This window comes from Pteropus vampyrus, unplaced genomic scaffold (assembly GCF_000151845.1).
Source record: "Pteropus vampyrus isolate Shadow unplaced genomic scaffold, Pvam_2.0 Scaffold42, whole genome shotgun sequence".
Lineage (NCBI taxonomy): Eukaryota > Metazoa > Chordata > Mammalia > Chiroptera > Pteropodidae > Pteropus > Pteropus vampyrus.
The window spans coordinates 5,567,919-5,593,840 of NW_011888823.1; the positions used below are offsets into that span (position 1 = coordinate 5,567,919).

Consider the following 25,922-nt stretch of genomic DNA (forward strand, 5'->3'; position numbering starts at 1 on the left):
TGTTAGAATGAGCATATATTTAGTAGTTTTTGAAGAATTGTATGTGAAATAATAAAAGGTCTTAAAACATGCATTGCTAAGGAAATATGCCATCCTGGTTGAGAGTACAAGCTCTGGACAAGCTCTGGAGTCAAACTGTCCACATTTAAATCCTTACTCCAAAATACAGCCAGATGTGATCGTGGGCAAGCTTCTTATCTTCTCTAAGCCTCAGTGTCCTCAGCTTTGATATGGGGTTATTTAATAAAAGAACTTACTTTACAGAATGGCCAAGAGGCTCCAAACATGTAACGCGCTCAGCACGTTATCTGCGTCCAATAAATGCCAGCTTTTTCTGAGGAAGAGGCCTAAAGAACACCAACATTTAAGGTTGGGAGGGGAAGAAAAGTAGCCCCCAGAGGTATATGAGAGGGAGCCGTCAAAAGTTCAGATAGATAAACCTGGAAAAGTTTAAGTTAAGGAAGATATACGAGTTTCAAGAAGAATAACTGATGATGTCAAGTGCTACAAAGAGGTCAAGAAAAAAAGGTCTGCTAAGCTGAAGTAAGCTTAGCAGTTGGTGTCTTTTGGAAGACCAGTTTCAGGGGAGCAGTGGGGGCACAAGATGGAGACAATGAGTACTGGGAAAAGAAACAGTGCAGACTATCTTCCAATTAGCCTGGCTTATGAAAGGAAAGAAGATGACAGGAGGAAGCAAGGAGATTATTTTATTTTGTTGTAGGGAAAAGAAATAAAATGTTAATGTGTAGAGAGAAAGGAGTAAGTACTGAGGGAGACGCTGAAAATATAGAAATTATTAGTGGACTAAGGTACCAGATGAGGCAGAAGAATGGTATCTCAGGACATAGGTGAAAGGACTAACTTGGGAAGAGGTACTGAGACAGGAAAGAAAGTAAAGGTAGAAGCAATACAGATGTGTTTTTAGATAAGACAGGCCCCAAAACTGAGGCGTTTCCACCTACTGACCTCTATTTTCTCTATAAAATGATCATCGCCATCATCATCACTGCCATAGTCATCACAAATATGCCAGGGACATGACTAGGATTTTGTGAATCATTTCTTAACAAACACCATACTTGTAATGTGTAAGGCATTGTGCTGGGTTCTAGTGACACAACAGTGAACAGCACATATTACTCAATTAACCCTTATGACAACTCTATGAGACAGATACTCCTATTATCCCTATTTACTCATGAGGAAATTGAGGCTTAGGGAGGATAAGCAACCTGTGCCTAAGGCCACACTGCAGAGCAAGGGGACCAACGCACACTATCTGACTCCGAAGTCTGATATCTTAACCAGTAACCAGGTGAGGATGGCTACCGAAAGGTGGCAGGGAATCTTAGAGAACCTGAAAAAATAGAAAACTTTACACTATCTGCACAGAGACAAAAAGAAATCAAGATCACACAGGAGTTAGTTACACAAGCAGGATTAGACCTCAGATGTCCTATTTCTCACACAAGTCCCCTGTCCAAGAGATGAGATGACATTTTCATTTCAAACAGTGTTTGGCAACATTAAGGGAAGCAATGCTTTTATATCATAAGGGTAATATTTAGTACATTTCTGGACTACAACGTCAGATGGTGCCCTTACCCTGCTGAAATAAAGAAATCACTTTAACACAAAGGATTCAACAGGTTTAGCAGGAATAGATCTTATCAAATGTTCAATGTTTTTATTAATAATGATACTGTTATTGCTTTCAGTTTTGACTACTGACTTCCCTCCAAATAGTTCAAAGTGCTTTATTATCTGAAATTTCATTGTTACAACATCTCTTGACATAAGACTGTTTTTAGATGGAGAAACTCTCATAAAGGTAAAATTAGTTAACCAAAATCAGATCACGATTGACAAAGCTGGAATGAAAACTAGTGATTCCCTGCTCAGGGCTTTGTCTTGGCCTCTGACACTTCCCGAACAGCCATATGCCCACTCCCCAATCTTAACCCCTCACCCTTACACTGGAAGTACATATCCTCAATACAGAGATGCTGATATACACAAAATATGTAGCTAGCTGTAAGCAACGTTTTTCTCCTTATGGAGACCATACCATAAAAATCAAGGGCTTTAAGAACCTTGCACAGGGAACCAAGTCATTCTTCTTGAAAACAGGAGATACTCGATAAATATTTGTTAAATGCATCATTTTCACAGTTCTTAAAGACTAAGATTTCTGGAGAAAGGATAGAGAACAGAAGCGTGAGGTGTGTGTAAGTGAGATAATTCTCAGGCCTCGGCAGATAGCTTGGCTATGTCACAAGCCATGACGGAAGCCAGCACTCAAGCCTCCTGAGTGAATGGTACGATTAGAGCTGAAGGTGTAATCACAGCAGGGATCAAATCACAGAACAAGTCTTCTGGGTCTGTGTGGTGTGTTTTTTTAACCAGCTAATTTACATTTTAGTCAACAGGAGAAGGAGAAAATGACCCCTTTCTTTCCCACAGCAGCAGAAGATAATCAAGATCATGAAGTGGAGCTTTGACACACAGAGAGAATAGCCAGATGACTGCGATGAGACTAAAGCAAGGCTGTCACGGGAAGGAAAGGATGCAGAATTTTACTGAACTGTTCGAAAATACTAATCCAGAGGGATAGAGGTAGATGAGAATGGCAGAAGGAAAGTGGATTTTTATTGATGGTCTTCCTATGTAGAAGATGGCATGAGAGACTAAAGAGAAACATAAAACTCGCCAGGATGTGTTAGGAATGCACATGATAGAATCGATCAATCCTATGTTTTTTTTTTTTCAATTCTCACAAACATTGAGGTATTAACCTCTAAAGAGCTATAGAAAGTTCAAAGCTTTCTATTCAACTTAGAAGATAATTCACTAAATTAACAATTTAGAGAACCCTGTTGAAGATTCTAGAAATTACTTAATACTCCTCCAGAGGGGGTATTTACAAATAAGCTTTACTTTGTCAATAAAGATACAGCTGTGAGAAGGAAATCAAAGTAAAAAACTGTGGTCTAAACCTGGACCTCAGAATGCAACCTAAAAGAATGAATAGACCATTTTGATTTGGGGGGAAAAGCGACTAATAACCAAACCTATACCTGGTAAAATCAATGTTATATACCCAAATGATTCTGGATAATCAAAACCAGTTTCTTATGGTTTCTTTCTGTTTTGCTTTGAATGGAAATTGATGCAGATTCTGAAGAATATGATGAGGGGAAAAAAAATCACTAGCTACCTAAAAGTTTTATTTAAGGATTATGCGAGAAGCATTTTACGATCTTTAAAGGACAAATATCTCGCCGGTGGTATAACCAGGTACATCACTGACATAGTAACAGCAGAGCTAAAGGGCCATGTTCTTCATTCTCTTTCTTATTTTTCTTCCAGAAATATCACTGATATTCTCTGGACACTTAACCTCCCAACTGAAAAACCTGTGACTTTTACCCCTCTTCTCTCATTCCCACCACCCTACTTTAAAAATGGTAAAATTCAATTTTAGATATTAAAAAAACTGGTTAGCCTTCCTATATATATAATTCATCAAGAATTTGATGCTGATCAAAAAATCAACAACCCAGAAGGTAGCTCTACATTCCAGGTGAACAGCAAGGATAAAATATACTTACAATGGACAGATATGAGAAACCAGTATTTTCAATGCAAGGGTCAAATATGACCTTTGTGATTCCACAAACCTATATGCAACCGTTAATTACAGACCCCATCTATGACTACCACCAATCTTATGTACTCCACAGTCAAATGCAACTACATCGAGTACTTACTTGTCGTGGAATATGTCCTGAGCAGTCACTTGATCTTTTTTCTTGATGACTTCAGTCAGTGGGAAAAGGGTCTTTATTTTAGAGAGAGGAATCTGACATTTAGCTGTCACCTCAGTGGGGGTATCCAGCATATTCAAAATATGCTGCTGAATTGGGGGCAGAGGTTCCTGGGGATGTAAAGCTCTGTGCAGCAGACACTGTGGGAAAGGTATAAGGTTTTTAATATACAGATGTAGACATCATACATGGCTTCATTATGCTTTTCTGATCAGGGATCCTCCACGTTTAGTTTGGGAGGGCTCTGTGATTCCTACCATATATAAATGAGAACAAAGAGATGGGCCCAGAACCTCCTTTGTTAGCAGAACATGGATAACATCTAAAACCAACTGTAAAAAAGATCCAAGCCTAGCAGCACTATCAGCTGAAGCCCTCCTGGAAAGGAGCCTCATCTTATAAAAAGAAGCTGATACTTTAACTACTTGGAGAACATACAAGGTTCTCTAAGATACACAATTCCAAGAGCCCCTGACAACGTGGGATTATAACTTTTACCTCCCTTCAGCGTACTGTGCTTTCTCCTTTGCTCAATCTTAGAAAACAGTGTGGGGTGGATGAAACGGGTGGCTAAAGGGGAGCTGCCCATGCTCAGTCCCAGAAAGAAATCTGAGGACGAGAATACTGGTCTGTCCTGAACCTCCCTGAAATGTGGAGTTTGGGCTATTCTCCACCAATCCATCAACTCAGTTCATCTCCCCTACTACCACTTTTGTCCAGGCCTCACCACCTCTTCTGTGGGTTACCACAATCACCGTCTAACTGGTCTCCCTGCATCTACTTTCACTGTTCTATTATAGCTAAAGTCATCTTAAAACAAGCTCCTTACCATATCCTAAAGTCGTACGTAACGGAGCCTCTGCATGCCTCCCGTATTGCTCCACCTGCCACCTTCCTCCTTACTACAATCCAGCTCGACTGGGCTCTTCCAGTTTTACTCTTATGCTGAATTCCAAGTACTGAATACAGTGCCTGGCACATAATGAGCACCTAACAGATAAGCGCTGAAGGAATAAAGTGCTCTTTCTCAGGACTCTCTGGCTGTTGCCTGAGGTATCAGGAAGCAGCACCAAGAGTGAGGCCAGGGCAGGTCCTCCATCACGCACACGAGTGGAAATCTGGACAGCAAGCCACTTCCATTCAATCACCTGTACTGCTTTCGGTCTGCTAAGCCTTGGCAGTACAGGTTTCTGCTCAGAAAAGCAAATACTGTAAAAGGAGTATAGGAAGGTAAGCAAAAGGGTGAGATACCACTGAGAGAAAGAGAAAAAATTAAACTATCAATTCATTGATATTTCCCTTTTATTGCTAGAGAATCAATTCCAAGATTAGGTTGGAAAACAAGGCTCCTTCCATTCCCATCTTTGAATGACTTATATATTACTAATTCTGAAGAAAAAACAGAGCTGAATAGCTCCTGCAATTTCAAAATACTGTTTCCTACCATAGAAATATGACTTATACCACCCCATAAACTGTTTTCCCGCCCTACAGAAATGTAAGCTAGAAGCCTCCATTCTGATAAATAAAAGATACTTAGGCTTAAACAGTAAATATCATTCAAGAATCAATGTCCTACAAATTCAGAAAACCCTGAGGTAGAATTAAGTACCAATTTCCTCTAGAAATTTCAGGTGATGCTCTCTTGTTTCAACACACCAACTTTCTTCTCCATAGTATATTCATTTGTTTCAGAGTTTGACTCCTGTTTTCCTCTTTCCTAATTACCTGACTTTCCCTTGAGCATTAATAACATCGACCTACTTAAAGTGAAGCAAAAGGGGAAACCAAAATGACCCCAAGCCCTGTGAATGCACTCCCTACCTTCCTGTGCATAATTCTTAATTCACAGTGCTCTCCCTTAGGTCATTAAAATATCTCCAACAGCTTAAAAGCCCTACAGATATAAGCAATAATCAAACACACGTCATAGCAGACTACCTTTCACACTCTGGAAGTTTCTATTTGATATTCAACTGACCTTTTTTTTGGAAATAACTAGAATAAACAATGGACAAGTATCCAATCCAAACTCCCTACTGAAAAATATTACAGATTTTAAGTATGAACTCTAGGCAATTCTTTCAGACAGTGCCATCATCCATAAGTCAGTAATAAAGGATCTACAAGAGATGTTCTAAAGCATCAACCTTTCATATTTTCTTAAAGGTCACATTTTAGGTAAAGCTAAGTGTGATACTTATAAATTCAATCAAAATATTGAAATTCACTTCTTAAAAATAAGATTATGAGAAAGTGACACTTTTAGTAGCTGAGAAGCTGAGATCAGCCCTTAATTTATTTCTCTTTTAAGCAATTATGATTCTTTGATGCGATTTTTACAATTTAAAAAAAGACTAGAGAAAAAACTGCACGCACATGGTTAGTTCCTAAGTTACTAATATATTGATTTTAGCAACACTATCAATTATTTAAAAGGCAGTTTTAACTGTATACTTGACAAAAGATGTATTTTTCAGCATTTCTTTCCAAAATTAGAATTAAATTACCCTCTTGCCAACAAACTTATTATTAATCTCTCCCTCCTTTTGGCCCCTACTCCCAGCTCATCTACTCTGTTATAAATATTTCATTTAAAAAGAAAAAGAAAGTTTTCCTGGGTTCCATATCCTCCTACAGCTTTCTGGGTCCTCTCTCTCTCTCTCTTCCTCTTCATCAGTAAAGCTTTCTCCTCCAACACTGAACCTGACTCCTACCCCATTACTCTGCTGACTCTGGGCATTCTAAGTCATCCTCTATATCTACAAACTCCACAGGCCCTCTGCCATGCTGTCCTTTACTCACCAATGTGCAACATCTGATTTGTGATTCTTTCCTTCCAGACATTCTTCTCTTCATGTACCTCCACAGGCACCAGTTTCTCCTAGTTCTTTCTACCTCTCTGACCTTTTTGGGGGTGGAGGCTAGAACACTGTTTGTTTGTTTGTTTGTTTGTTTTTAACAGCTCTTCTTTTTATGTCTATCCCTAATTGTCCACTCACATGTTGATGTTCAGGACTCTGTTCTCTTTCCTTCCCACTCAATATACTCTCTCAGATGATCTCATTCAACTGTTTCTACCTAAATGAGGAGGGCTCTCAAATCTCTATTTATTCCTGAGTGCTCTCCTAGCTCTGCATCCTGATTTCCAACTTCCCACTGAGAGTCTATACTGGGAGAGCCAACAGATACTTCAAATTGAAACTTGCAAAAACAAATGACCTTTCCTATCTGTTCATTCTACATGCTTTATCACAATTATGGCAACACCACCCTTCTAGTCAGTCAAGCTAGGATCCTATTATCTTCAACTCCTCTTTATTTCTCATCAACCACCATCTAATCCCTTAAGTCATACTCTATCTTCCGAACTGTCTCCTCTCCATTCTCTCTGTCACTGCTTTAATTTAAGCCTTTGCGTGGGCCACTGCAGGTTTTCTAACTGGTCTCCAGTCCATCTCCTATGCCACCATCAGAGCTATTTTCTAAAAATCATGTCACCCTTCTGCTGACAAAATCTTTCTGCGATTACCCACTGCCTATAGGATAAACTCCAAATGCTACTTACCTTCCCTGTCACTTTCCCATATAGCCAATTCTCCAAGTTAATGGAGCTATTTGTAGATCCCTAAATATATCACTCTTCCTCGTGTTTTCATGCTTGTGCATATGCTACTTCTTTTTCCTGATATGTCCTTGTTGCATCATGTATCCCCCTTCTTCCTCAGTGACGCCTTCCTTAAGTCACCCACTTGCATGAATCTCTCGCTCTCTTATTTGCAAAGCATTTTGCACCCACCACTTTTGTACCAATTGGTTTTATCTCTCTAACCCTCTGGAGGGGTCTTTTCAAGTAGTAAGCTTATACTGTCTTTAGCACATGTATGGTACGTTGTTAGTATTTGTATTTTTAAAAAGTATTTTTTCTAAAAACAGTAAATTCAATTTATAAATGTCCTAACAATATTTTTTATACAGCTAAGTCATATTAAAAACTCTCTCCCTCAAAAGAAAACAAAGTTGTTAAACTGTAAAAATCAAACTTTCCAGTTCTTACAGCTCTGAAAGAACAATGTCTGTGTTCACAAGGCTTGTATCTATTCGTTAATTCAACAAACACTTACTGAAGATAAATATAAACCACCCTAGGTAAATCTGCCAACTATCAGAATTTTCTCTTTTTCACCATAGTAACCTGTTTTTGCAAGCTTTTCACACAAACTGGTCTGCTCCTCTCTTCCCTACAATGGCAAAGGCCTTCGGGTCTTGAATTCCACTTGTCAAAAACACCAAAGGATTTTATACAATATAGACTTGATTATACTTAGAATACTAAAGGTATTCACTGAGTCAGGTCTTTACATGTTAAACTTCATATTTCTAATTTTAGAAAAGTTTTTTTTTTTCCACTAAAGAATTATAAGCATCAAAAAGCAGGCAACTTCTCCTGTGTAGAAGACCCCTCAAAATCCTATCAGGCCCTAATATGGACTTGAGTTAAAGTGCTTTGAAAAGTGGGTCAAAAGAGATAATCAATGGTCTCTCCATCACACAGCTCCCCCTTCCACAGGAAAAGCACCCCCAATTCCTCTGTGGGGAAGAGTTTGCCTGAAAAAGCTGCTTGTGATTTTTTTTCCCAGTTTTTCAGTATTCAGAGAAGCCTCTGTTCTGTTGTCACCAAGTTAACCCAGGACGGGAATATATCTTTCTCTTTAACTGTAGACTATGACTCTGTTTCCTCAGCATAAATCATCTCTCTTGTCAACTTTCCCTTATTCCAATCTCTACATTTCAATTCCTTTGGCCCAAGATTCAGAAATCCGTATTTTATACTTTTCTGAATTTGTTACTCTTTAATAACTTCGTACTATAACCTCCTTATCTGACCTCTATGTTACCTTAAATTATGAAATTTTTGACAAATGTGGCACCAGAACACTTCTTCCCTAACAGTGATTATTATACAGTTCATAAAAACTAAAGAAAAATCTCATTCACATAAAATAGAGAAAAGCATAAAAGAATCTGCTTTTTATTAAGCCCTCTTTTTAAAAAATAAAAACAATAGCCTTTCTCCAGAAAAATAATTAAAAAGAATTCTAACTTTGCTTCTTACTTTCTAAAAGCTTAGTGTACTTTTCTTTTTTTAGCGGGTAAAGGAAGTTATTCTTCTATAAAATAGATAGAGCAACTGAGGCCCTCAAAGGATATACCATAACTTTTCACTCAGTTCTCCTTCATTTAAGAAAATGCAATTGGTTCATCTTTCCTTTCGCACCTGAAATAATCTCTGAAATTGAGGATTTGGGATTTTGGTGGTCGGAAATAAGTCCTCAATCGTGTCCTCCTCTTCATTTTTCTTTATCAAGTTCATGGAGTCAATCAAAGCATCAATGGCACTCAACTGTGCTTCTAAAACAGGATAAAGAAGGAGAAAGAAAAAAAAATGACTACCTACATTATTTCCCATTAAAATGAGTTCTTTCCATTCATAGTTATTCATAGCAATACTGGCAGGTTATGCGGCCCTGGCTCTGCTAAAAATATTCTCTAGTTATGCATGTCATTTACTCAAGTCTTGGTTTTCTTATTTGTTAAGCATTATTTAGAGCAGCTGGTCTCTTAGGTCCTTCCTTTCCAGCTCTACCATTCAGTGAACTTTCAACAATGAAGTAGCATATCAAAAGCAAAAGAGTTTCTTCCAGAGGAACGCATCACAACCACACAAAACTCAACTTGTATACGGCAATTAAAAGTATTCACTATTCAATGAATTAATATGCAAAAAATCAGTAATTAGCTAAAGGAGAAAACTATTTTTACAAAAGAAAAAGAAAATCCCTCTGATAATGAAGCATTAACTTTATAAGGATTTAACATCACTGTACCAGAGCGAGGAGATACCTTGACAATCTCCCCAAGTCAGAATGAGCTCATGGTACGAAGCACACTCACACACACCTGCATACACATCTTACCCTACTCCAATCAAATGCTAAAGAAGCCCAAGAGCAGAAACATGACTTCCTTTTTCTTATGTCTGTCCTAATACCTAACAGAAAGCAAGTGTTTCTCAATAAAAATCTACTGAGTCAACGAAAATGGCACAGCCCAAAGTAATGTGGATGAAAGGCAAGTCTCCCCAAAATGCTTCTACTTAAACTACAATGTATAACTCTCATTCTGCTGATTAATATAGTAGTTCAGCTGTGAAAAGCTGAAGCGCTATTTTTAGATATTCGGTCAGTAGGCAAAAGGTGGAAAAGAGTAAGCAGTTCCTAAAAAGTCAATTTTGCTTCTATTCTTCATCTTTTCAAATATCCCTTTTGTACAGCTACTACAAAATGAAAGAGCATACAGATATTTATCATGAGATGTTTCTATCACATTTTTGGACTTTCCAGGGGGAGGTTTCAGGCACTGGCATCAATCACCATGTTAAGCTGACTGCTGCAGGATCCACCTGGCAATAGTAGGAAGTAGTACCTGTGTGTTAACATTCCAGTGATTTTCCCTTGCAACTTCAAGGTAGTACCAGGCCTAATTATTATGGCATTGCATACCCTTACGTAAGTGTCACCTTGGAAAATATGCTAAGCAGTTTTAATGATGCATTTCTCCAATTGTAAAAATACAAACAAAACTATTTCCACTCAGAGAAAATGAATCAAGAGATATTTAATGTTTTAGTTCCTGAGTGAAATATATGTCTATAATTTCTCAACAAAGTTATCTTTTTAAAATGTTCTACTCGTTTAATGTTTGGAATTATCAAGAGGAAGAGACAGAATACTGCAACATGCTGGCAGCTTCCGTACACTGAAGTCCATGCTGGGCTCCACCATGCTGCAGACGGACTCACTTCTAGAAGGTAAAGATACCAGTCCTAAGGGCCCACCTGACTCTTGGCTTTCCTACTGCATGCTGCGTCCAACAGGCCCAAACCAAAGGAGAGAGAACCCAGTCTTGAAACAAACCTCACAGTTACCTAATCCTACACTGGCAGATTTAACCCTGTTAAGTGAAACATCTACTCATCATTTTGTGTTCTTTTTGGTATGTTCTCTCCATCTGGCCCACTCTTATACTTTATTACAACTGTCTTAAACTGTGAGCTCTCTGAAAGACAGGATTTGCGTCTGTGAGAATCATTCTGTGTAACCATCCTCCACACCCGACACAAGCAATAAAGGCCTTTTCTCATCAAGTTCAAAATAAATCCTAGAAATAAGGAACAACAAGACTTGGACTGTTACTGTAAACTACAAAAAACGGGCAAAGGGAAAAGGTAATCTTCAGCATTGTCACTTTTCACTTCAAAGTTACAATTTTTGTAATGTAGGACACTAACCTCACAGGTTTGATACATATCAACTCACTTCAGCAGAGGGCAAACCTGCTCACACTAGAGGATTCACATCCATAGCTAGCAAACTGTTCCCTAGATACAAGCCCTAAATCAGAAGGGGGAACCTAGACAGTGCTTGAGAATTTATAGAAAACCTGTCTCGACTACAGGAGAACACTCGATGAACCACCTTCACCACTGTTGTATATGAGTATGATTCGGATTCGACTAATTCCACCCTCTGAAACCCTGGCCCCAACCAATGACTGCAGACAGGTGATTTCCTTAGAACTGTCCATGTTTAAAGCTAATTAGTGAGCAAAACAGAAATAAACTCACCCGTGGGAGTGTATTTCTTATTATTTTGCAAGGATGAAAACATGTATTGCCGCAAGTCCTCCATGAAAGGCAGCTGCACATACACTAAACACTAACGAGAAAGAAAGGAGGGAAAGGCAAAAACAACCAAATTAGCGAAAAAATATAACTGGTTCCAAACGCTAAGAAAGTGGCACAACAAAGTTATGTCAATAATCAGACTGCTCAATGCTGGTGCATGGACAGAAAAGTGTTTTGATTTTCATTTTGATTTTCATCAGCTGTACATAACGGCAAACAGTACAAAGAATATTAAACATAAAAGAAATGCTTCAGAGAAAGACTATCAGAGAATACCTGCAAAATGCATGACCAATGCAATAAATGAGATGAGTCAAGGTGATTGAAAAGCTGATGTGCAAATCAAAATATTTGCCTTCTCTTTTCCAGTTCTGCCATAATAAGTTCTTTGAGAAATAGGAAATGGTAAGGAATACAGATCTGTATTTTAAATAGAAGCGCCCTATATAAACTGTATTTCACAAGGATCACGACAAAATCACACCCTCAACCTTTATCCATAGTAAATAAAGGCTGTTGTGAAAATAGAGGTAATCTCTATTCTCATTAGGTTCTGAGACATCAAGAAGGATGAGAACCGAGAGGAGGTCGCTGGATTGGGCAAACAGAAGGTCGTTGTTAACATTCGCTGATTTGATTTAATAAAAAGCTACTTTACATACTTAAATTAATTTCTGTTCTTTCATTGAAATTGAAAGTGTGGTTCACAGGCCAGCAGCATCGGCCTTATCTGGGAGTGAGAAATGCAGAATCTCAGGCTAGACACACAGAATCAGCAGCTCATTTTAACAAGCTCCCCCAAGTAATTCCCATGCACATTAACAGCGAAGAAACACTGTTTAGAATAAAGAAACTAAAGAAATAATTAACACAAATAAAAGACTTGTGGGTTTTACCTCATAGGTGTCCTTGATGTAAGGAAAAGCCACGCCAACTTGAGGATTAGCTCTTTTGTCATAAGCATAGCGAACTATGGCCACCATGCCTAATTCATCCAAAGCATGAATCAGGGAGGACAGGGCAACAGCTGCTGCCTGTGAAGAGAGGTCTGTGATTGACACATTCCAACATGCGAGAATGTTCTAAACAAGACCAAATACTCCTAAGACTGTTATTCCCTTCCTTCCTGTTTCAGATCTTTTTTTAAAGTGCTCCGTTATACCCACACTGTACACACTGGCATTTGATCATATTTACTGTACCTCTTCTGGAACTTTAATTCATTATCTAAGTACTTTCTTATCACTTCAACCAACCTTTTTCTCTGATTCATACCCTCACCCTTCTAGTCTCAGCTTTCCTAAACAAAATCCTTCTTGGTCCCTCTCTCTCCATAAATTACTACCAGTATCTTTACTTCCTTTAACCTCTAAATTTCATGAAATAATAGTCTTGCTGTTTTCACTGCTTAGAACACAATTATTCTTCAGTCTAATCCAGCTTCTGACCTCATTTTCTTGGTGAAATTGTCCTCTGAGGTCACCCGTGGCCTCCTAATTGCTAAGTCCTTGGTTGCCGTTCTACTTTTTTGACCTTTCAATGCATGTGACCAACCCCTTTCTCTATACTTTCTCCTTCTTTGGCTTCAGAAACAACACTCTCCCCTGATTATTATACTCTGTGGGCCACTCCTCCCTCAGCTCTTCTCTTTTTCCAAGTAATCTTGAAATTCTGCTGTTGACCTTTCTCTCCTCCTAAAACTCTACTTGGGGATTATTTTATCCAGTCTTGTGAGCCAATGAATCAAAAATCTGTATATTGAGCTTTAAAACGCTAAGATCCAGACTTATATTGAATACTAGCTAGTAAATATCTCATTTGGTTATACCTTGGGTACCTCAAACTGTCCATAAACAAAACTAAACTATCTCCCCTCATTCTCCTCCTCAATTCCTTACCTCCATTCACACCACCTCCTAGTCAACCAAACAAAAAGCTCCTAAGTCTTTCATAATGCCACCTTACTCATCCCTCACCCTAAAATGTTCACTAAACTCTGCCAATTCTACTTTGATGCCAACTCTTAAATCCATCCGTTCTCTTCCATCACTGCCTCCGCTGTTCACAGAGCTGATCATGTCACATCCTTCCAAAAAAACCTCCAATGGTCCTATACTCCAGCCTCAGTGAGCTAATCATTATTCCTGGTTAAGTCTTGTACTTTCTCTCATCTGTAGCTTTTCATTCACACAATTTCTTTCTAGCTAGAATGTTCTCTCCAAATCTTTGGCTCTCTAGTTTTTAACCCATTTTCAAGGCTCAGTAAATTGATATCCTTTCCATTTCAGATTTGCTTTAGACAACTCTCTCCTTCTCCACAACTCCCTAAACACTTTACACTTTTCTCAGTATTAATGCTAACCTTCACTGAAGTTATCTATTTACATTCCTATTTCCACCACTAAAAACCTATGACCTCAGTATACCTTGCCATCAAAATCTTCTACAGATTTCACAATAGACTCATCATGTTTTTAGTTCTAGGAGTATTTACTTAGTGCTTACTCTTTGCTAGGCACTGTCTTAGGCCCTGTAAGAAAATCAAGATAAGTCCCTGATCTCACTGAGCTAATACATTCTTTACTAGCAGACATGAGAAATGTATCAAATACAGAATGTATATATCCTAATTTGTCCCGAAAGAGAGACCAGATAAGCACAATGGAAGTCTGAGAAAGAGATTACTTTCAATTGGTTTGCAAGTTTTTATTTGGATGTCTTTGATAGGACCAATAGGGATATGTAAAGTGAGGAAGGATGGGGTCTTGAATAACTGCTACGTTGTCATATGACACTACACCTACAGGAAACTCCACTACAGCTCTATTCCCTTTTCTTTCCCTTTTCCCCTTCTCTTCCACATACAGTGCAAACCAGCACAAAAAGTGTAAATTTTCTTTACAAAAGAATAATTATGTGTTAATAACCAGAGAAAACATATTTTTTTAAAAGGGATTATTCACAGAATCATAGCATGTTTGCTGAAAAACAACAGTATTCATCTAGTTTAACAACCCACATGAGGATGGCATTCCCTCTCCAACACCTGACTGGTAGTAATAAGGACACTGCTTGGAAACTTACAGAAATGGGGATCTGACCACCTCTCTTCAAGAACCAATCCATTTGGAGATAATAACCTTGTTGACAAGATAATTCTTCACCTTGAACAAAACTACCACCTTTTGGTTCCCATTTACCCTCTGGTAGGAAGCACAGTTTAATTTCCACTCCATTATAACCCTCCAAATGTATGAAGAGGGCTGCTGTGTCTGTCATCTCTCCTACTCCCCTACCTACCTATGCAAGTCTTCTCCACGCAATCTTTTACTGGAAGTCCTCATATGACAGTTTCCTTACTCCCCTGCTTATCTCATAAGTGACAATTAGTTAACATTATTCTTGGACTATGACATCAAGCACTGACACCAAAAAGTAGCTCTTTCTCATTAGTAAATGACAATATTTTTCCTTCAGTCATTTCAAAGTGACCCTGTAGTCTACAAGGGCTGTATGAGGCTGGATTTGAATTATGCAAGCCCCCAGGCCACCCTTAGCTAGCAAGTCAAGATAATCACATGTACCTCAACACAGCTTTGTGACAAGATATTCCTCACTGCATACCTAGCAATCACATGAAGTATTCAGAATTTTCTTTGTGTAAAGGGACAATAAGAAATTAAAACTTCAGAAGTTAGAAAGGCATACGAGATATGTTAACATATATTAGAACTGAATGTTTCCCAAATGGATTTGATTCAGGAGAAATCCATGAACTAGTATTCTCAAATTTGAGGATTCACATATGCCTACTGTGCACTAATAAATTCATTCAGTATTGAGTGGAAGCCAAGCATTTTCTTCTTCTAATTTTAACTGTTGACAGAATAATGGCATACTCATTTATTAGATCTGCAGCCGGTTAAGCTTCAGAAATGAGGAGATAAAGAAGACTAGATCATTTACACCATCACTCTTCTCCCAACCCAAACGAGCCTTCCACATCCAGTTTATTAATTTCAAATGCAAATACTTCCAAAATTTGGAGACCCGATTGAGTAATCTTCAAAAGACTATGATTGTAATCTTCAAGTTCAGATCAACATCTCCAAGGAAATTACAAGTTCTAACTTGGAGGCTACACAGAAAATATTTACTTAGAGGGCAGGTGTGAGTGTAAGATGTGATAGTCATGAGTTGGTTCTTGGCCAGGCAGAAACCAGGCTGAAAACAGAATGTCTCGGGAAGATAGGAGAGTACAAAGAGAGAGGGAAGGGGAAAAAGGCGAATTTCTGGATGGTGGAAGTGGTCCAGTGAGTCAGTGAAGCTCACCTCTGGGATGCTTAAGCTGGCACTAAATGTTCAATGTTTATGAAAATGAAAATGTCAACCTAACCCCAACCCTCCTGAACATCAGACCATGGGATTCCCACAATGAATGGATGTGTTCAGATGTTCTTGTTTATAACAGTCACCTGATCTCCAATTTGCTGAACTATGTCCTCAGACCTTGTGCTTATAGGATGACAAATTTATTTTATCATTTCTCCATCTTCAGAGTTAAAAGTCAGTGAATTTTCCCACTGCTGTTGCAAGAACTAATGTCATTTTAAACTATAAAGCCCCAAACAACTGACTTAAAATGACAATTCAATTCTGTGACACTACCTCAAAGACCCACTGTCAACTCACCTCATCATCTTTTGCTGCAAAGACCTTTAGAACTTGATTTCCCATATAATATTTCCTGTGGACCTACAAGAGTAAGTAACAAAAGAATTGGTTTCAATCCAAAATAAGTAACACGTAAAACTGTAATGCTACACGCTACTAAGAAATTCTATTAAAAATGTTCTCACTGAAAAACATTCACAGGTAATAGACGCAACTTATTACTTGAGGTTCAAGTCGATTCAACACCATGAATATCTGAGCACCTGGTATGTGTCAAAAACATTGTTCTGTGCACTATAAAAACAATGAACAGGATCTAGAATTGCCCTGAGAAGCTTGGATAAGTATGAAATTAACTGCAATGCAGTACTATCATACAGTGTTATGAGAACACAAAAGCACAGTATTACAGTTCGATGCTATAAGAGCACATGAGAAGGGCATCTAGCCTGGTCATGAGGGGTCAGGGAAGGCTTCTACAAATGGTGACACTAAGACCTAAAGGATGTGTAGGAACTGAGATAAAAAGTCTGGGCATAAGTGTCCTGGGCAGAGATAACAGTGTGACTCTGGAGTAGCATAGAAACAAAGTATATCAGGGGAACTGCTTTGGGTATAGTATAGTCCCCTCCTATCTCTAAAGCCTAGAAATTATGAGCACATTCACAAGTAAGAGCAGCTCAAGAAGACTGAGTCTCAAAGGTGTGGGGTGAGGCCCATATAATTCAAAACCCTTCATCTCCATTTCCATTCCCCATTTGAAAACCATTATTTGAAGAAATATGGGAATGATCCTATATTTTTAGTTTGCTACATTTATACAGATTTATTTGCCCTCCTAATAGAATCTGTAATAGTTCTTGACTGATTAAAGAGGAGCTAATGATATCTTTTCCTAAGGCACCTAAATGACTTTTCAAAAGACAGCCAGCCATTTGGGGGAAGTTCTGGCTAAATTCTTATCTGTCCTATAATTAGATACCCAGAACACTGACGACTTGGAGGAAGATAAATTGAAAAGACTCTTGAAAATTTAAAAGAGAAGATTAATTCACAATTCAAAAAAGGAAAAAATATCTCAAACCAAAAAAACCTATTTTATATAATGAAAAGTTTCACATCAGTTCAATCCAGAAATGTTAGTTTCCCTCACTTTTAGGAAGTTTGGGAAAATATGTGATCTTATTAAAGATAATTACTAGTCTGTTACAAGGTGCACAATTATTATACTTTATCTTGGTTGACATGGAAAACATCTTGCTCTTAAGATGACGTATATGCATCTAAGACAACGTGAAAGCACGTATGTAAAAATGAGACTATTCAAAAATGAGGCTGTCCACCGGGTGGGCAGATTACAAATGATCAATGGCATAGGTTTTGGAGTCAGAGAGACCTGGTTCAAAATCCATCTCTACCACCTTCTAGCTAGGTGACCTTTGGCCAATTATTTAACAGCTCTGAAGCTTCTAATGTATAAAATACATATCATGGCACCTATCTAAGAAGGTCATAACAAGAACTAAATAGGAATTTATACAAAATGCTTAGTAAACTGACTGGAGTATTATAATCACTCAATAAATGATTGCTATTATGACTACCTTCATTGTACCTTTCTGAGATTGTACTTAAGACAAAAATAATTTAGAGCTTAAAAACAACAAAAAGTAGATTTGGAAAATACTTCCTGACTTAAAAGTTAATTTTAAGTTAGTAAAAATCTTTAAAAATGGAAAATGTACTTTTTGTTCGGCTCACTACTTTTTGCTTTGCCATTCAGTAGGTCCCCACTCCTACCCTGGCACAGGTGACTTCAATTTTTTGTGTCCTGACTTACACTTTCAGATGTTTTGGACAGGTCTTTTCGGCCTATCTGGAATCAGAAAGGAGGCCAGTTTCTACAAACATGTCTGAATGAAGGCTGTTTCACAGAAAAGACTTGGAAGCACTACTATCAGTAATCGTAAATTTTAAGTTTATATACCTCCCAAAGTGAATAATTTTATTTTTAAGAAAAGTCTATTTTGTGTAATTTGTTAGAAAATTGTTAGAGATTCTCAACTTACAAAAAGCATTTATCCTCACTATTAAATCACATTGACTTTAAGTAAATCCTCCCAATTTTCAGCTTATGAGTTTTAAAAATGTATCCTACAATTTGGGCATATCATGAAAAACATTCTCCCCAACCTCACTGAATTATTCGAACACTGAATCACACAGGGATTATGTGCTTGAGCAGCATAAAGAAGTTCAAATCCAGTATACTGACTAACATTTATTGTTATTATAATTCTCAATTGAGTTCATCTAGAATCAACAAAAATCTTTTCATCCCTATAGAGCCTGAAAAGATACATTTTATACTTATTTGTTCTCTTTGGTTGCCTACCTCAAGAACAGTTTCAGCTAAGACCTCCAGGAATCTTTAATAACTCTTTCTAGGAGAGTACACGATATCCCACGACCTTCACTGAATTACTGCATTTCCCATTGTGTCTATTTTTTGTATCTTTGCATTGGTGTCTAAAACAGCATGACTTAGATAAGTTTCACATCTTAGACCTCTTTGTTGGGCACGGAGATGAAGGGTAATGCATAAATCAATGTTATTCTAAGGTCTATGGTCATTCAATACCCAGCTAGACCTTTATTCCTATGAAACACTCCATTATACATAACAGTTTAGAAAAAGCAATATAATAGCAAAGAACTAGATACTGTTTAAGGCTACTATGAGCTATGACTGACAGGAAAGCTAGGACGTGACTTTTAATTGAATCTGATTCGTGCTGACTTCTCTACGTCTTGGTTTTTCTCTTCCAAAATCAGAGAGCAACAATAACTCCTAGACTACATTTTAGGAAAACTAAAAGTGAAATAACCATATATTATAAATAAAAGGACTAATCAAAATCACACCATCTCAAATAATAACAAGAAAAAGCCCATTTATTTTGTTACAATTAGTAGAATAAGTGCTGTACCTGAGAAGATCTACAAAATCCCAGAACAGAGAAGCACTTCCCCTCCGATTTATATTTCATTTGTTCCTCATCCACTTTAGAGAAAGGAATAATATCACTCCCATAGCGGAACCCTAGAGAACGAGAAGAGTATCTGTTAAGCATATGGGCCTTGTTTTCTACACGCTGAAATCAGCCCTCCACATACATTAACAATATATGCACACTCCGGATCAAGCCTCCATATACTATTCCCTGGAATCGAATTTCTTCCCCTTGTGATCAATGGTGAAAAAGAAGCTGCAGATACACAAACATATACAATACAGAGTCAATTAAAATCTAATTACATTTTTAAGTACATATTCTGCAATTTAGTTACCTTAATGATTATTTAGCCTAGAAGAATGTAGCAAATGCAATGTACTAGTTATCCTCCAAAGATAAACCATGGTTGACTATAGTACAATCATAATTTGTAAATATAATAACAAGAATACATTTATACAGAAACCTAGAGACAGAGAAAAATATCCATAGAAAATTTTCAGAACAAAATGTTTTCAAAAATGCATGCTGGAAGTACCCAAATGCCTAAGAGAAGCAGCCAAAACTCTTCTTTTGAGAAACATTGAATTTATAAGTTGGCTATTTTTCTGCATTTAAATTTATTTTACTTCTGGAATTGGATTGTCTATTTTTTTCTTTTTCATTATTTAGGTTATTCATACAAATATAGGCGCTTGGCTTCTTTAAAAAAAAAAAAAAACAACAAAAAACCCCGATGCTGTTCCAGGGCTTCTGCTCTGTGGAAGGTAATGGTCTTCCAATACACAGTCTTATCTGTTTCACTGGGAGAAGGATCATCAAAATCCAAGGATTCTGGCTTTGGGTAAAGGAAAAGAAAAGCACACGCACCTTTATTCCAGGAAGCAAAGAAACGTGATTGAGGGCAGAGTCTGTGACCCATCATTTATTTGTCCCTGTTAATCTGTTGATGTCATATATTTAATTTAAAAATGTTTTTCTACCTTATGTCTTTTTATAAAATTCCAACAAAAAAATTAACAAGGAAATGTATGGCATATGATTAAGAGTGGTATTTAAATCAAATGTTCTAACTTTTCTCTGTCATCAGACATCTTACTTGAATCGCGTACTAGTACTTTGAAAAATTCTAATTAAAACTCCAACGTTTTTTGGTTCATCTATTTAAAGGACAAATCAATAACTAACTTTTGTACATGGCAAAAAGTATAGAATAGACTACAACACATAACCATATTCCTTTGTCCATACATACTAGTCCCAATGAGTAAGAAAGAGAACTCCACATATTAGGGCATAGAGAATGAAGGACAGGCAAAGGAATATGTGGTAACTGCAAAAAGTTTGAGAGAGAAAAGCTGAAATTCTATGCTCTTTGAACTCAAACAATTTTAACTCTTCCTGCTCCAATGCTCCACCAATAAATTTCCCTTTGCCTAAGATAACCAGAGCTGCTTTCTCTGCTTCAACCAAAAGAACTGGCACCCTCAACTCTAGTCTCTTCTTCCAATCTATCCGAGCTCCAGCTGTCATATTAACCTTCCTAAAACACAGCCCCCATGACATTCTGCTCCTCAAAACTATAAATGGAACCAAGTTGCTTTCAAAATTAAGGATAAACTCTTTGGCCTATCATTCAAAGCCCTTTCTAGTTCAGAATAGCATATAGAATATAGACTCTGAAGTCAGATAGCCCTGGGTTCAAGTTCTGCTAGCTGCTAGCTATGTGACTTTCAATACACTAATAAATGTGTTTCAGCCTCAATTCCTCTATCTATAAAATGAATATAACAAGATTGCTTGTTTTGCTAGGCTGTTGTGAAGATTAAAAAAGAAAATATAGTCTACGGCCATGCCACCCTGAACAAGCCTGATTCTGTCTGATCTCGGAAGCTAAGAAGGGTCAGGCCTGGTTAGTACTTGGATGGGAGACCACCTAGGAAGACCAGGTGCTTGCTATAGGCACTATAGGCACTAGAAAATAAAAAAAATAAAGGATTCTAAGCTGACAAGGTCCTTGCAATCTGTGAGGTCAACCAAGGGTTGCCTAGCCTAAAAAAAAATAAAAATAAAAAAAAAAAATAAAAGAGAAAATACAGGTTCTCTATTAGATATTACTCTCCAGTACTCATCTGTATACGCCCAATACACCAACTTGACTGCTTGAAATCACTGAGAATGTCCTCTATTTTCCTGGTCTTTTGCCTTTCATCATGCTACTCTTCCTACTATAGGTGGGTCATTATACTAGCTCGGATCAAATTATTAGCAAGTGATGGAGATGTAATTCTAATCCAGGTCTGACTCCAAAATTCATGTTAACTGCATTATACTACTCAATTAAATTAAAAAATTAGTAGAGATTATAGGGTATTGATTATATTCTATACATAATCCATCGGGAGAAAGGAAAAACCATAAGCATCACCACCACTTTTAACCACTCCCCTCCACCCCATTGCCCCTACAATAATACAGATATCCAGAAACACTGCAATACAGCGCCACAGATTAAAAAGGCATTTTTTTCAAGGCTTGCAAACTAAAACTATACTGGGTAGCACACGGTCTGGCAATAAGTTTCTATCATAGCCATCATTTGTTATCTTATAATTTTAGCTCTTGGACATTTAGACACTCTCAGCTAGTTTCTGAGCCCCCTGGATAGAGATGCCACTTAGACATACTATACAGATCAAATGGGTATAATATAAGAAACACATCTTTAAAGATCCTAGTGAACATGAAGGAATATAACAAACACAAATCATCTTTCTTACCCGCTCAATTACCTTAACGGAGCCTATCTGGCAGGATATAAGATCTAAAATTGGCACTCAGAAAAGTAATCACCATGGAAGTAAAAAATAAAATAGGATAAATTTAAAAACTTGCTTCAGCCACATTAACATAAGCGTTTTCCTAGCTAGTAAATTTCAAACTTTAAAACAAAGTCAAGCATTATGTCCCATCACTTGAGACATTTAAAACTTAGAGAGATGGAACACCTAAGTGCATCCCTGGGAACCATTCTGCCTAAGATCCAACAGACAAGCTAAAGGATCCAGTGTCTCATAATCCCCTCAGAGCTGTGTCTCTAGACACATATCACCTGGAAGAAAATCTCTTTCAGGCAAAAGTGGAAACCGTTATTGGCATACCTTGAATCGTATCTTCTTTTGGAACTTCAGTTTCATCATCGTCATTCAAGCAGTAAACAGTTTCTTTCTGTATATCTTCTTTTCTTAGGGTTCTTGCATCTACAACCATCCAGGACTTTTTAACTTTTTCCTGTAGAATCTTATTTCCAAAAGTAAAGAGAAAACACAGAAAGCTAAGATTCCAGTCGATAAAAGGTAAAACTTTAATATATTCTTTTTTTTTTTTTTTGCAGGAAAAAATCCAGAACAATTAATTACTCTAGCTAAATTGTTTTGTTCTTGGTTATTGTAGAAATTGTATTTCATAACTTTTTCTACATTTAATTTTCCCTAGAGTTATCCACAGGTAAATATTAATATTTGTATGTACCCAAACACTTTCTATACAAAACCCTCAGATTGTCTAATATAAGAGGACCTATACATTTTGTTACCACAATTTTCCAATAAAGAAAGGGAGAACACTCTATCTGTAGTCATAAGTTAATAAGAAAATCGGGGGGGGGGGTACTAGAAAGAAGGAAGGAGACTGTATTCTCAGTGGTCAGGGACACTATTCTAGGCCTGATGGATCCCAAAATAAAGAAGGACCTACAAAGATTTCATGTACAGTGTGGTTTGGAATTAAGTCCTTGAATAAACAAAAAATACTTGAATACATAAAAACATGTTTTTGTATATTTTGTATATTTAAAAGCTTTTATATATTTATTTTGTACAGTTAAATAAAAAAGGCAAGGAGGGTCATATGGCAGCATGGGCAAGAGACTTGCACTCAAACTGGAATTTCAACAGATAATTACCAAGAGCAACTCACTTTTGAAAGCATACTGTTATATACAAACATACATGTATAGCAAAAGGCAATCTCACAGTAACAAGTCAATATTTTTTGATACTTCACAGATATTGTTACTACTAGATCGTTAATAACAGAATTAGGTGTAGTTGAGTGTTCAAAACTCTGAACTTAACTCTAGTGTACAGGCTATATTTCTGCTGTGATATATAATGACATGACTTAATGCATTCCACTTTCCTTCCCTAAAAGAGAAAAAAGAGTGAGAGAGAGAGAGAGAGAGAGAGAAAGTGTGTAAGAGAAGGCCTGAAACTCATGATTAATAATCAATTATCAACGGAGAGAAAGAAAGAGGAGGGAATCAACCTCAATCACAGACAATTCGTAAAACTTCCCCTCCTAGTACACCTTTTTCATAAAAGCCAAATAGAAATGAAATAAACAGGGAGAGCAGTTAGAGAAGCAGTAATTACGGTACTGAATAACCCACACGTGAATTGTCAGTTCCTTATGTAAGCATATTTGTCTGTCAGGTAGCATTTCTTTAAAAAATGTGTACCTACCACTTACCGATTTATAAGCCATAATATTTATAGACAAATTGGAGCCAATCGTCAGCTGACAGGGCCAGGGCATGGAAGTCCTCTCAATTTTCTTAAAGATACACAGTTGTCTCAGACTCTCACTTAATAAAGAAAAATGTATAATGAAAACAACAATTCCAAAATGTTAACTTGTGCTAGATGATGCACTTAGTTTTCTAGAATGAGAAATGAACTGTTGTTGATCATAGAAAGAGGAACAGCAGGGGATGGCAGGAATGTGATGATCATAGTTGAGAGAGAGCCAGGATACAACTGAGTTGGCTTAGGAGAAAGGAGTTGAATTACTTTACTGACAGGTGAAAACAAACATCTCTATCTTCCCCTACTCAATCTTTTCTTTCAACTTGGCCAGTTACTATTAACATTTTTTTCAGGACCAAGGACATTTTGAGGATATGATGAAAAGACATTCATAAATGAGTATGCACATAATATAAAGAGTTCACCAGCTCCCTCAAAACCTTGGACTTGAGAATAAGAACCCCCATCTAGAATATCTCAAGGTGGGCACCATACTATAACATCACTGCTCACAAGTGCACAATTCTTATTTAATTCTAATTCTCTTAAAATAAAAGGTATGTGTATATGCACATAATAGAGAGAATTAAATAAAGCCTCTCCAAGGGATAAAGGAACTTAGGAAACCATATTTTAGTCTAAAAGTAAAGCAGAGAACTCTAGGTTTCTTACTGGGGATAGAGAGGGAGATTTGGGGCGTAGTAAACATAATGTAAAGTGTTACTTCATTTGAACATAAGCCAAGATCAATTCTCTTTTTATCTGGCCCCTAAATCAAACACAACAGAGAAGATTACTGGAGATATTTGGAATCTGTGGAATTCACTAAAATAAGGAACAAAAGGAATTAGTGACCAAACACATTCAAAGCATACAGTCCAGACTATAACAGATCCCTTGGTACAGATGAAAAACATATCTAGAAAGTAGAGAATTATGTGATGTTACACAATATGGACAAAAAAGCCTCAAGAAACTCTAATTTTCAGAAATAATTTACAATGAGTAGCAGATAATCTCCCTGGCACCCTACTTCCAAAGCTTATGGTACACTTTGGCTTTGGATTTGTTGGGGAATGAATGGGTCTGAACCAGGTCTAATCTGTCTCATAGGACATTGCAAGTACAAGTATGAGTCGAGTTTAAAACCATCATGAGGTTTAAATTTTGTTTCAGGAGAAGTTTTAAAGACCAGCATCAAACAGGTAACATCTGAAAATACAGGATCAACTCTGCAGTACATGTGAACCTCCCCAAGTAGAAGTCAAGATATTTTCCTAAGACCTTCCAGGTGATGATGAAAATTGTCACCAAGGATTTCACTTCTTACCTGAAGGAATAAATTTCATCCAGCCCATCTTCACCTTCTAAAGACATCATCACCGTTTTCACCATCTGAATACCTTCTTTTTGTTGCTCAGTTATTCCTTTTAAAGGAAAGGCAGGTCCAAGGTGGTCCGAGCGCAAGCTGCCATCTCCTCTGTCCCCAGTTTCATCTTCCTTGCCAATTGGGAAAGGCAAACTATCAGGAAAAGATCAGTAGTAGTTAAGAAGGCACACTCTGAAGCCAGATAATAAACTGGGTTCCAATTCTATGACTGTCACTGGCTATGAGAAAATGTGCATGTCAGTCAACATGCCTAAACTTTAAATTTTCCATCTGTCAAATGGCACTTACCTACCTTAGCCAATATTCGACTGGTTTCAAGTAACTGAAGCCTCTGTGATTTGGTTAAAAAAAAGGGGGGTGGGGGGGCAGGTGGGAGATCTTTTGGCTTATATAACCAAATTGAAAGGTCAGGGTTGCACATGGCCTTAGGATGAGTACACACAGTGTCTCAAACATCATACGAATTACCTGACCCTCTCACTCTCTATCTCCATATTCAGTCATTTGCTTTTATGCTGGCTTCACTCTCTCAGACTGGCTTCCTCCACATCACCGCTGAACAAATTCCAGCTCACACTGCCCAACTCCACTACCAAAGAGAGATTGAGTATTTAAACCTCTCCTTTCACTATCAAAAAATCCTGGAATTAGTGGCAGCCTGGGGGCCAGATCCAGAAGAGG

General features: G+C 37.4%; 1 protein-coding gene across 3 annotated transcripts in view; it reads right to left on the reverse strand.

Moving 5' to 3' along the window:
- Positions 1 to 25,922, reverse strand: part of XRCC5 (X-ray repair cross complementing 5) — a 77,199-nt gene that overhangs the window by 41,481 nt on the left and 9,796 nt on the right. For all 3 annotated transcript variants that reach the window (XM_011358637.2, XM_011358636.2, XM_023529785.1), the window contains exons 6-14: positions 25,182 to 25,373; positions 23,796 to 23,910; positions 22,427 to 22,565; positions 19,239 to 19,351; positions 16,267 to 16,329; positions 12,471 to 12,608; positions 11,515 to 11,605; positions 9,106 to 9,239; positions 3,771 to 3,967 (exon numbers count right to left, since the gene is read on the reverse strand). In XM_011358637.2, the coding sequence (XP_011356939.1) occupies positions 3,771 to 3,967; positions 9,106 to 9,239; positions 11,515 to 11,605; positions 12,471 to 12,608; positions 16,267 to 16,329; positions 19,239 to 19,351; positions 22,427 to 22,565; positions 23,796 to 23,910; positions 25,182 to 25,373 (1,182 nt within the window). The remainder of the gene's footprint in view (positions 1 to 3,770; positions 3,968 to 9,105; positions 9,240 to 11,514; positions 11,606 to 12,470; positions 12,609 to 16,266; positions 16,330 to 19,238; positions 19,352 to 22,426; positions 22,566 to 23,795; positions 23,911 to 25,181; positions 25,374 to 25,922) is intronic.